Raw genomic sequence first — 13087 nt, 5'->3', positions numbered from 1 at the left:
ACCCTCTCCCAGTATATCGCGAGAGACTGATTGGGACAGCAGGCAGAGAAATATTCATATACCTGCAACAAGAGCAGTTGCAAAGCGCTTATGAATAAATAGATACCATCAATAAGTTTAGCATCAACAGGGGACAGCTAGACGGAGAGGGATGGATATTAATCTGAATACTGACATACACACTGCCAGCTTAGCAATACAGCCAGCTAGCTGACCAGCAGCTCAAACTTGATCATTTATTAGCATTGCTGGGTTAGCTAGTTAGCACCAGGCTAGTTCAATATACATTTGCACTTCATCTTTTTCGGATTTCACCCACGCCAGCGAACAAATTGCGTCTTTTGTGCAAAAAGGTGAGTTAATTTGACATCTTGTTTCTATTGCATGAGATCGTTAGCAACCTAGCCAGCGTTTTCATGAGCTTAAGTTAACTGGCTAGCCCGAGTTACGTTAGCTTGGTGTGTTGACATTATCAGCGTGAGAGCGTATTGTGACAATTAAACTTCTTTCAGACAGCTAGTTTGGCGAAGCGAGTTGTTAGGCCTTGTATGGTTTCCCATATCGTTTAATTTTATTGTAACTACAATTGACAGGCGTTTATGCTTGGTGTGTTTCTTTACAGCTAACTGCACCGGCCTCGCGTTACACACTGGCCTGAAGATGGTGAGTTATCACTGGGGCTTATGAACCTAATTACAGCATCTTCCGCTTATGTAAATCGTCTTAACTGGTTTCATATCAATGTCTCGGTTTCGGTTCAAATGCGCAAGAAGCTCCAGTTGTTGGTTGTATGCGGCTCTTTAAAAATATAGAGAAATTAGCGCTCAGCAAGTTCTTAAGGTATCAGGTGTATTGAGTCTCCCAGCTCAAAGCAAAACAACGCTTTCATCAACATCGTTCATGCATGACACTTAAAACGTATCAATTCCACATGCTGCAAAGCTAGTTCTGGACTAAAATGTAAATCTGAGCTGTTTCAACTGAAATAAACTTGCACTGACTGATCCTAAAATATATCAGTGCTTTTGTTTTGTCTCAAGAGGCACACCAGTAATGTTTTTCTCTAAGCATGTTTATTAAAAAAAATACTTAAATATCCTAATTGAACTATGGCCTAATCCTGGTTTAGTCTAAGCCCTGTCTGTGAAACTGGGCCGTAATGTTCATGAAATGCTTAGTGGGAATTGTTAAAGTAAATTCTCCTTTTGAAGAAAAAAAAAAACCAGAATCTAGACTCAAACATCCTGGGCTGCGTTTCCTAAAAGCACCGTTGGTCTAAGTTGATGTAGCTGCATTGATTGACAATGGTTCTAAGGTCAGCTTTTGGGAAACGCTGCCCTGTTAGATTACGCTTTAACAGCATTGTCATGTAAATTTATGTAGAATATAAATGAGCACATTTCATTTGTTTACATGACATGAAGTCACATTGGGTCAAGACATATGTACTTTTAAGTTATCATTTATTACATATACTTTTTATAGATAGATAGAAAGATAGATTCCATGCCTGTATGACTTTATTCTGTGGAATACAAAAAGTGAAGCAGAAAGATAACCTCAGTCTCCATTCACTTTCATTGCGTTATTTTTCTATCCTGCCATATATCTCCTCATTCAGGTTTGTAACCTGACCATGATGTTGAATTTTCATTTTTGGGTGAACTATCCCTTTAACTGTAATACTGTTATAATTTCTGTTTTAAATAATTGTTTGTTAAGACCACATTGTTATTTATTATTAATGATTACTTTTTTTGTTGAAAACAATATTTATCTATTTCTCTCTTTATTTGACATTTAGGTCACAAATCCCTACCACAGGATCCTCGCAGAGCCTTAAATCTGGAGATCACCTGAGAACTACCATCAGCTCATCCTGCTGCTCATGACACAATTCAGTGTTACTCCCCATACACACATTTTGTGTAGAATGTGAACTATTTTAGAGTCCAATCATTTTCTTTAAATGGGGGAAAACTATTATCACAATTATCAGTCATTTTCAGGCCACATTTTTCAGTCAGGTTTAGCAAATTCATGTCTATTGTAAAAGCATAGCCTGATGAGCAGATCGAGCGCCCCCCATACGCATGTTGTTCGCAACGATCCTGACATCTTTGAGGATCGGTTGGTCTTAAATTGATCACTTATTAGTCAGTCATGAACGGCTCCCTCTTAACCCCGCCCAGTCCGCGGGCTGCGGCTAATTCGTCTCCCCTTCCACCCTCCCCATCTCCATCACCTTCTCCTCCATCTCCATCACTGTTGCCCCTCTCCACAAGACCCCCACCCTTGCCTCCTCCAACTCCTGCCAGTCAGCCCTTGTCATCATTATCCGACACACCCACACCCTCTCCGTCTCCCTGCCTTAGCTGGACCGAGTTCTGTGAGCTCCACGCCCGAGTAGCTGCCGGTGACTTCGCCCGGCATTTCCGGGCCTTCTTGCAGGAGAACCCTCATTACTCCCCTGATTCGGCAGCTGCCTTTTGCCGCCGCTTTACAGACAGATTCGTTCAACATTTCGAGAGCGAGCTCGAGGGGACCGGTGTCGGTAGGGAAGGAACGGTGAGCTGGGTCGCCCAATCTGACGTTACGTCGCTGGAAGAGGACGCAGCATCTCCGTCCCTGCTGCCACCGGAAGCCTCCACCCCATGCCCGCCTACTCACACACGGGCCGTGCCCAAACCAGTCTTGACCCAGGAGGGCCGTGGCACGGAGCGATTTCAGAGCGCCGGAATATTTCAGGACTCATATGCTCATACTCCGATTCTCCCACCGTCCTCCTCTTCGTCATGCTCTTCCTCTATGGGTGGGAATAATGGGCGGAGGGAGGACAGGGGAATAGCGTTCAAACATAACCAACTTGGATACAAAGACCTGGAAGAAGAGGAAGACAGCTGGGTGGGGCCTATTGCCGGAGAGGAGGTGGAGACGGATGTAGTAAGGGACAATGAGGGCGAGGGTGATACGACCTCGGAAAGAGCCGATCTCAGCCAGACTCCGACATGCTCCAATCCCTCTGGCACACCAGCAAACTCTGGGTCAAAAGGCAATGGGACACCCATCGGGGGTCACTCTAAGAATAAACTAAAAAAGCGGTTCTCTTTGCGCAGCGTGGGCCGCAGTGTCCGAGGGAGCGTGCGAGGCATCTTGCACTGGCGCAGCTCCTCCAGTGACACCCCTCAGAACTGCAGCTCGGGTAATTCCGCCCCACTTCCTTCCAGTTACAGCTACACTACAGGCCTGCAAGATGGCAAGAGGAACTCTGGTTCGCAGGGCGTTCCTTCATCTCTCCCTGTCTCTCTCTCCCTTCCCCTCTCTCTCCCTCACTCGTCGTCCTCTTCACTGCCCCCATCATCCTCCAGTAGCGCCACCTCCCTCTCGCTCTCCGAGGCCCGTGACTGGCGGAGAAGCAACGGCGATGGGGAGAAGGAAAAGTGGAGTCACCGGTTGGAGAAACTACGACTGTCTCGCTCACCGCCGCCAACTCTGTCCGCCGCAGCTCCACCTACCTCGACCTTGTCGCCCTCGGCGCTACCACCAAGCAGCATCGGTGCCCCAAGGAAGATGGGCAGGCTGGTACGGGAGGGTGGTGTGACCGTGTCCTCGTCTTCAGATGAGTTTGCCAGCACTCATGGTTTCCCGGGATTTTCCTTTGGACTGCTGCACCACAGCACGGACAGCACAGCGCCAGGACATCCCACGGCCATGGGAGGAGCTGCAGGCGGAAGGGGGATGCGTTGGCACAAGTGCCGTCTAGTTCTGAAAGAACGAGATAAGGACGGAGGGGATGGAGGGCTGGAGTATTTCCTGGAGTTTTACATCCCGCCTAAGGTGAGTGAGATGATTTCTGCTCTTATGTAAATTGTGTGTAAATTTGTATTTACATACAGTATTTTATTTACATATGCACCACCATTGTTCATACGGTTGGTCAGTGTGACTTTTTAATGTTTTTGAAAGAAGTCTCCAAGGCTGCATTTATTTGATCAAAAATACAATAAAACGTTAATATTGTGAGATATTATTAGACTTTAAAGGGACTGTTTTCTATTTGAATATGCTTAAAAATGTAATATATTCCTCCAATTGGAAAGTTGAATTTATAGCAGCCATTACTCCAGTCTTCACAGTCACATAATCCTTCAGAAATCACTCTAATATTCAGCATATTTGATTTGGTGCTAAAGAAACATTTCTTCTTATCAATGTTGAAAATAGTTGTGCTGCTTTAATATTTGAAACTGTGATACTATTCTTCACAATTCTTGGATGAATAGAAAGTTCAAAAGACAAGCGGTTCTTTGAGATCTTTTGTAATCTGATAAATACTGTTACTATCACTTTTGATCAGTTGAATAAAAGTGTTAATTTCTTATTGACTCCAAACTATTGAACAGTAGTGTATGTATATTTATTTAACTATTTGTTTTATTATAGCTTAAATTGTAAACCATTTATATATTTTTATGTTTTTGAATACTTCTAGTCCTCCAAGCCCAGACTGACTGCCCCATGCTGCTCTATTGTTGATGTGAGGAGCACTACAGCCATAGAGGTGCCAGACAAAGAGAACACCTTCCTTCTACAGGTATGTCAGCACACCTCTATTTTTTTCTGTAGTAGTTAGTCAAATCTGCAATAATGATGTGAGAACTGTACTTTAACTTTGCTTTGCATATGTAACAAAGATGTTGTTGCCACTGTCATGTGATGTCTCATTAATGGTTGTACACAAATACGACATGTTTGATGAGCTTTGTTGATAATTACATTTCACCATACAAATTGGGTTTTGTTAAATATCACTTCTAGATTTATTGTATAGATAAATTACAGCATGAAAAAGTTATATTGTAAATTAATTAAAATATCATGCTTCTTGTTTCAGAAATGAAACTCTTTTGGTGGTTAAAAAGCAACATATTCACCACCACTAAATATATTTTTATACCAATATAATATAAATATTTTTTATTTTAATTTTTTTATTCAATATTGTGATTGTGCGTTACTTTTGCATCCTGTGTTGTAACACCCTTCTCAAAGATCCATATCATTAAAAAAATAACCACGTTGCATATCAGCACATTTGATCTGTTTGTGTTTTTCTCAGCTGGAAGGTCAGGTGCAGTACGTGATCGAGACCAGAGATGCGGTTCAGATGAGAGCTTGGCTTAGTGACATCAGAAACGCCATTTGTTTGAGGTAAGACTTTGTGTTTCGAATCATTAAAAAAAGTGAAACCATAATGTATATTGAAAGGTTATAATAAGATCGTTCTTAGTAGTTTGCTTGCATGTATGGCAATCAAAACTCAGATCTCAAATGCACTCCTTGACCTTTCTCATCAGTGAGCAAGAGGATGTTGAGGGAGTGTGCGGCAGTGCCCTCACCGACCTCAGCAGTACGCCAGAATTCAACGACCGCCTGTCTCAAGGTAAGCGTTTGGGGATGATGTCACCCTGATGTGGTCAGCTGCATTCAGGACAGTATGTGTAATGGGACTTGTGCTTGCGTGATGTTTGCCAGTGCTAAAATCAGCCCTCAAAACTGCTTAAATAGAGGGGAGCAATGTTGTGATTAACAAGCATCTGATCCTGAATTGAATTATTTATATTTAGCAGTATAGATGAATAAAAATATTTATCAGTAACTACAGATGGTGATTAATTTTTTTGTTATTTGATGTGCTTTCACTGTAGTGTGCTATGGTGGAGTTGGTGGTTCTCCTCAGCTGGAGCCTCTACCTCCTGAGTTGCCACCCCGCGCCCCTCTTGATGAATCGGAAAGTCGGCTGCTTGGTGGGGGCGGAGGCGGTCTTAGCACACCTTTTGCAGAAACTCCTGAAGCCACAGGTGCTGCGCTATGCAAAACACACACACATATTGGTAGAGACCATGTTGACATCTATCTTACCCTAATCCTGTTTATATTTTAATGCATTTTTTAAACATTTAATTATTAAATGGAGCGGTGTTGCAAAATCCAGGTAAAAATACACCTCTTAATTACTGAATTTAAGTGTTTTAATCGGACCCAAACATTTGTGGAAAAAATAGGTCGTTCTGAAGAGCTTAGTGAATTCAAGTGTGGTACTGTGATGGGAAGCCACCTTCTCAATATATCAGCTTGTGAAATTTCTATGCTGCTAGATAGTCCACAGTCAGCTGTATTATTGGCAAATGGCAGCATTTAGGAACAGCAGCTTAAAGTCATAGAGTGGGGTTATCGTGTGCAGAGGCGCATGGTTTGTAAAAGTGGTCAATGCTCTGTTGATTCAATAGCTGAAGAGTTTCAAACTTCCACTGGGATTAATATCAGCACAAAAATTGTTAGATTGCAAGCCAGGCCTTCTGATCCAACATCAGTGCCTGACCTTACAAATACTCTACTGGATAAATAGGCAAAAAGCTGTTATAGCTACAAGGTGGGAAACAGCTCCATATTAATGTCTTATGTGTTTAGAATGTGATGACATTAAAGTGGCTATTGATGTAATGATCAGGTATCCCGATACTTCTGTCCATATAGTGTATAGATGGAATCCCAGCTACTGACATTAACTCAGAGATCAGAGGTATTCAGTTTGCTCCTTGTTTTCCACAGGGTCATTCCTGTTCTCTGAAGGTTCTGTTTCAGAGACGGTGGAACATCCTCTGAGTGAGTGTCAGTGGTTCCACGGCACTCTCTCCCGTCTTAAGGCAGCCCAGCTGGTGCTGGCGGGCGGCATGGCCAGCCATGGAGTGTTCCTTGTGAGGCAGAGCGAGACACGGCGTGGGGAGTATGTCCTCACCTTCAACTTCCAGGGCAAAGCAAAGGTAAATACCAATGGGGGTGATTATTTACAAAACTGTTTGAAGTCAGTTTTTTTTGCTCACCAATGCTGCATTTATTTGTTTAACAATAAAGATATTGTGAAATATAATTTAAAAAATATATATGAATAAAAAAAATATATATATATATATATATATATATATATATATATATATATATATATATATATATATATATATTATACTATATATATGAGTGGCAGCGTACATCTGATGAGGAATATCAGTATGTGTTTGTCTCAAAACCACATACCTCTTCCTTCTTCTCTGGCATCTTCCTCTCAGCACTTGCGTCTCTCCCTGAACGAGGATGGACAGTGTCGTGTGCAGCATCTCTGGTTCCAGTCCATTTTTGACATGCTGGAGCATTTCCGTGTGCACCCCATTCCCCTGGAGTCTGGGGGCGCCTCTGATGTCACCCTCATCAGCTTTGTGGGGGCCACGAATGTCCGGCAACCAGGTATGGAAGACTGGGCTCAACTTTAAGATGTGAGGGTTTAAAACAGAGCATGGATAACAGGGAAACGCTGCATTTTTAGATGCCAGATAATTTGTGAGTGCACAGGCAGGTTAAGTGATCACAGGTGCTACTTGCATCTCCCTCAGAACAGCCGAATGTATAAAAAAAAATGGATATAAATACACTATATTTCCGAGATTTGTTCAAATGTTAAAAATACTAAAGGTGGTCATGAAATGCCTTTTTTTATTTTGTACTATTATCTGAGGTCAATTTATAATGTTATCAAGATTTTTATATCAAAATACTTCATAATTTATTAGAGGTAATATTTTCTGTCCTGTTTTGACCCCCCTCATCAGAACACTCTGTTTGAATAGGCGTGGTGGATAGTAAGCACCCAATGCCATGATTGGCTAATAGTTTTGCAGTTTTTCATAGATGAACACTGCTGTGATTTAAGTTAAAAACGGATAAATACTCATTACATATCAAACATTCTGAAATAACAGACAAAGAAATAGTGATCACACAATAAAAACAGTTAATCCAATATATTCAGCGCAGCATCGTTAGTTTCGATCTTTATGAAGATCCAGCATCGAATTGTGCCTTGTTTGTAAACAAATCCACTGTAAAATGAAGTGAACAAAGGACCGAGTTCTTACTGACGTGGTCTTGATCTTCATTAAAAATAAAGGTTATCCACTCTTTTGTAACGTTGGGATCAGAAGGCAATGCAAGACTGTTTTTATTTTTATTTTTTTATCAAAACTTAGCACTGTACAGCGTCTTTGTAGTCTTCAGAGCATTTTTATCATTTGATTTCTGCGTAGACCTGCGTTTGCCCCTCTCGTTATTTACACTACGTGCAAGAATTGGTGGGTGGGGCTAAACAGGCAGTGATGTTGAAGCAGGCGTTGATCTTCTTCTGTGGAGGCGGTGCTTATCCACACTATTACATGATAGAGTGGTACATTCCACAAGCTGTCGTTTTGGCAGGTTGGCTTCAATACAAGCTGTTTTTAGACTAACGAGAAACTTTTGAATTCTGAAACTTAGAGGATGTTTATATAGTACAATCTTATCTGTCAAAAGAACAAGGGAATTTTGATTTCTCAGTATATGACCCCTTTAATTATAGTTATATTACAGCAGCTGTAAAGCAGCAATGGGAGTTTTATTTTCATTTTCATATTTTGAAAGTGGTATGTTTGTTAAATAAAATCCTAATGTTAACATTGTTTATTTGAATAATTGATATTTTATACACTGAATTATGCAAGGGGTTTTTGAATGTAACACTAATGATTAAATGTATAACAATGTTATTTTTTAAAGCAATCGTTGTTAGCATTTACAAATTGACAATTTAATAATTCTGTTCTGAGTTATTTTTAAAAACTGCTCAGAAACTTCAAAGCTGATTGAAACTGATTTGAAATGCAAGTCTCTGGCAGAGCAGCCATTTTAAATGATGGAGAAAGACCTTTTTATAGGTTATTTATTTATAAATGAAACTCCCCGAAATATATTCTGCAAAAGGTAAAGTCTTTTGCATTCTTAGCATAGTGAAATTCAATTATTATTGATACTCAAGGAGTGAAATATCACCAACGAGTGAATCGCTGCCATGCATAGATGTGTTAATTCACACCACACGTGACATAACTATCCATAAACTATGACTCGACTTGTTTTACTATTGAATTATTATATCAAATGTTATCATATGTTTGCATTTCCATACTACTCTGAAATATTGTCAGAGTAGTATGATTGCATTAAATATGACAAAGTGACATTATTTTAATCAGTCGACAGCCCTAATATAGACATTTTTTAACTTTAAGTTAAACAGCTGTTTTGGGGGAGATCCTGGTGGTCCCATAAAAGGAAAAAAATAACAAGAAATATTTCTTAGAAGGCGTCCTCTGTCAGTTTGATTTTAGTGACGCACACAGTCTTTGGCACCGAGCTTGTGTGTGTCATGTGAGTGGGATGAATCTGGAGAGTGATCATATGTGTATTTGTGTATGTGTGTGTATTCATAAACAACATGGCCACTGCATGAGTTGTTCGCACCTGTCACAGAGATATGACTAAATGTGGGATCACCCCATGTGTGAGATCACTTCCTGTCACGGCATGCTTTTTAAAGGACAGTTTGTGCAAGCATCTGCTATGACTACTCGAGAACACGGATCCATCGCTGCTGCCAGAGTCTGCTGTTTGCTGGCTGTGCATGGCTTTGCTTTTGCTTTTTGACAATGATTGTCTTATATTTAGATTTTTGTGTGCTTGACCTGACATATTACCCCACTAAACTCCTTCCGCAACGTTCAAAACATTCCTCAGCTCATTCCTTGCCTACTATTTCCTCCTCGCGTTCTCCATCCTTTATCTCCTTTTCAACACTTTCTATCACCTAGACGCTAAATCTATACTTAGCTTTCAGTGCATCTTTTCTCCTATTCTTCTTCTACTATCTTCCTTTCTTCTTTCCATCACCGTTGCCTTCCTTCATTTTAATCTCCAGTCACATACCAATTCACACCGTACCTCTGCTCCTCTCCCTCCTCTCGTCCCGCTTCAGCCTCTGGCTTTCTCCATAGTGCATATCAGAGCTCTGATTGGCTGTTTCTGTTGTTGTTTGTCGTTGGGTCATCTTCGCAGGCCGGGAAAGGGCAGGCAGCCGCCCCACAGTCTGTGATGTCATCACCACGCGCCACCCCGACTCTCCATCAACCCCCATCTCTGACTGTGTGTAAGTGAGACCAGATTCAACAGAGAGAGATAGACAGAGAAGGTCTGAAAAAAGGAAATAAAATCATGCTGGTACATGGGGGTTAGCAAATTAAACACACAAAATGTTTTAAAGGTACAGCACCAAAAACAGCTCGAGTCAGCTAAAGAAAGGAAATGGTCATGTGACACTAAATTATTGTACCTTAAGCAGTTTCAGCCCATTTCACTTTTATAAAATTTCAGCAAGTCTTCTACTTACCAAGGCTGCTTTTATTTGATCAAAAATACAGTAAAATTGTAATATTGTGAAATATTTTTAAAAAAAGTTCATTAGAACACCATTTATTTAAAACCTTTTTAATGTAATTTTAAACCTTTTATTTAATGTCTTTTGTTGAAACTATTCATTTTTTTAAAACAACAACTTACAGACCCTAAACTTTTAAATAGTAGTTCATTTCCTAGTGAAATAATCCATTTAATGACGAAAATGTGGGGAGATGCTACATTTCCCCAAATTATGCAAATTGTTTTTACATTTGCATAATAAGACGAGGAAACTATTAAGTACGTAAAAAGGGTCCGTTTTTATTTCACGGCAACTGTGATAGTAGATGACAGAGTAAATTGCGGGCAACATATTTTGAGGAAATGTGAGGAAGAGGAAGCTTGTTAGAAAAAGAGTAGTGACAGGTCATCTGTTCACTTCAGTGCACATCTGTCTGCTTAACTTCCTCATTCACAGCTGGGTTTCAGTTGCACACATCCATCCTGAAGTGTGTGTCGCAGGGTAACACATTCATTTAACGTGCTCACTATAGCTTGCGTTAATTGTAATCTTTATTAAATGTCACACATTTGTAGACAGTGAGCTCTGTCTCCATATAAACGTGATGCAGGATGTTTCAATCAATCGATGACTGTTTAGTGGAGGCAGGGTGTAACAGTCTGTGTGCAATGTGTTGACCGATTCCATTACTAGCACGTGTCATAGCTGAGGTTTTCTCCTCAAACTTTGCATCTTATTGTCTTTTACACATTTAATTCTCACCCCTCTTTCCTCCTCTGCTGGTTCTCCTCTCTGTTGCTGTTCTCAGACTTGACCAGCAGACCCCGTAGTCCTCCTCAGCCACCTCCTCCCCCTCTGCCTCCGGGACGCCCTCCACCCCCAACCCCACCGCAGGAACGAGGGAGCGAGACGGAGGCCGCCGGAGGAGGTGGAGCAAGCAGCGGAGCGGAGGAGTGCGAGGAACGGGAGCGCGAGCCGCCTCTCCTCCAGCTGGAAGGGGTGGAGGGCGAGGACCGGGAAGGAGGGAGAGCGAGAGCCATCGACAACCAGTACTCCTTCTTCTAAAAAGGGGAAAACAACGAGGTGGGATAGAGGAGGAAGAGGACAGCCCTTCACAATCAGTATTTTCAGTATTCTCCAGCGGAAGAACTGAGCGACCGAGTTATTAACACTTAAACATGAGCTTTCACGGTGCGAGAGAGAGATGGAGAGAAAGAGAGAGAGACGCCCAAACACATAAGCATATATGATACTGACGGTACTTTTTTTTTTTTTTTAAACACTAAGTAACGGTACTACACTAAATTGGAGGTGCGTTGTGGTCAGCTTTTACTAATTAGTTCTCCAGTGTTTGTTAGTGCGAATGTTCCTCCTCTGGTGCTGCTGCATAGAAAGGTACAAAAGTTTTAGTGCCACCACTGAGCTGGTGTCGTGTTTTAGCAACTTCAAGAGTCCTTCAAGTCATTACAGTGTCGGACTCACTTATTGATTATTCAGATGTCTAGTATTCTTTGACCCTTCATACTTATATGAAGAGAGTTTCTTTTTCCCCTCAGATGAGCGGAAATTTATACATGTTCAGAGATTGTTACCCACCAGCACTCTTGTTGTTATTATTATTATTATTACTGGAGCTTTTCAAGTTGTTTTCTTTTTGTTCTGCCACTGACAAACTGCGAATGTCACAAAGTAGTAACTTTTTATCCTGTTCATTTCAATTGTACTGATTGTGTTAGTTCAGTAGCAGGCATTGCCTCGGACTTAACAACGTCCAGTTTTGCCAAAAACAAGCAAGCCCAGTCTTCTGAAGTCCAGTAGTATTACTTCTTAAGGTTAATTAGTGTATTAAACATCTCCATAGACTCCATTATTACCTCAGAGTCCTGATCTGTCACCCAGCTCCTCTGCTCTCCCTCTCTGTCTTTATATCCTACCCTTCCTTTTAGCTTTACAGTCTTTGGGTTTATTGTTGCATTTATTTCGAAGCTAGAGTCCAGAGGAGGGAGAGAGAATGTCCTTTGGTTTAAAAGAGAAATTATTGAATATGAAAATGATGTTAACTGATGATAATTAGAATTTAATAATTGTCCAAATAATAGTATTTTTTTTTTTCAAAATGCCTTTATTTTTGGTTGTTTGCTATATGAACACACTATTTGTTCTCCAAAATCTGTTTTCTGTTTCTTTGTGTGCCTTTTATATCTCTTCTAATCTGACTCTGTCTCCTTCAAACTTTGCTTCGGTTTCCACAGATTTCAGGAAAACTTTTGAAAAGGAAAAAAAGATAAAGAGCCCCTTTCTTCTTGTGCCTTTTCGTGTTGTTAATTGTCATTCCCTCTCGTTTTGTGCCAGTCATTCTTGATTTTGTGCCTCGATCAGTCATTTTGCGGTGTCTGCCATCCAGTTCAGTGCTTGCATTGGTATTTTCCTGTTTTGTTTCTCCAGTTCTGTCTCAGCCTTTTCAGTTGTTCTCTTCTTGATCCTACAGATCATTTGGTATGATTTGTTTTCTCTCCATTTGCCCCGTGCACCTCCCTTTGACCCTTTATTTAAACCTCTTATTGTGCCTTCTCTCTCTTTTCTCTCTCTCTGTCTGTCTGTGCTGGGACCGTGTGTTAAGGTGGACAGGGTTGCCCACTCTGTGTAATTAGTTTCAGGTACTACATTGAATTAAATGATGATATGATATAATATAATTATACTGAAACAATTTGTCTGAGTTGTGTTTGTGTGATATAGAAAGAAAGA

At 40.8% G+C, this 13087-nt stretch overlaps 1 protein-coding gene across 2 annotated transcripts; it reads left to right on the top strand.

Moving 5' to 3' along the window:
- LOC306856665 (uncharacterized protein) lies at positions 1 to 13043 on the top strand. Of its 2 annotated transcripts, XM_079396036.1 has the most exons (11): positions 11 to 353; positions 623 to 663; positions 1805 to 3837; positions 4493 to 4594; positions 5120 to 5211; positions 5358 to 5443; positions 5709 to 5861; positions 6613 to 6824; positions 7128 to 7302; positions 9979 to 10069; positions 11148 to 13043. In XM_079396036.1, exons 3-11 carry the CDS (start codon positions 2164 to 2166, stop codon positions 11167 to 11169), a joined length of 2607 nt encoding a protein of 868 aa, XP_079252162.1. In that variant the 5' UTR covers positions 11 to 353; positions 623 to 663; positions 1805 to 2163; the 3' UTR covers positions 11170 to 13043. The 2 variants fall into 2 exon arrangements, with proteins under 2 accessions (XP_079252161.1, XP_079252162.1); XM_079396035.1 differs by lacking the exon at positions 623 to 663 and having other exon boundaries at positions 1 to 353.
- The last annotated feature ends 44 nt before the right edge of the window (positions 13044 to 13087 follow it).

Source organism: Barbus barbus (assembly GCF_936440315.1).
Source record: "Barbus barbus genome assembly, chromosome: 3".
NCBI classification, from domain to species: Eukaryota; Metazoa; Chordata; class Actinopteri; order Cypriniformes; family Cyprinidae; genus Barbus; species Barbus barbus.
Note: the sequence above shows the minus strand (reverse complement) of the source record. Positions and strands in the feature narration are given on the sequence as shown.

Bases quoted from the DNA above. Each gene is read 5' to 3' on its own strand.
- LOC306856665 (XM_079396035.1), top strand. From the start codon at position 2,164: ATGAACGGCTCCCTCTTAACCCCGCCCAGTCCGCGGGCTGCGGCTAAT. The intron at 3,838-4,492 runs GTGAGTGAGATG...GAATACTTCTAG, and splicing joins AGTTTTACATCCCGCCTAAG to TCCTCCAAGCCCAGACTGAC. The intron at 5,444-5,708 runs GTAAGCGTTTGG...CTTTCACTGTAG, and splicing joins CAACGACCGCCTGTCTCAAG to TGTGCTATGGTGGAGTTGGT.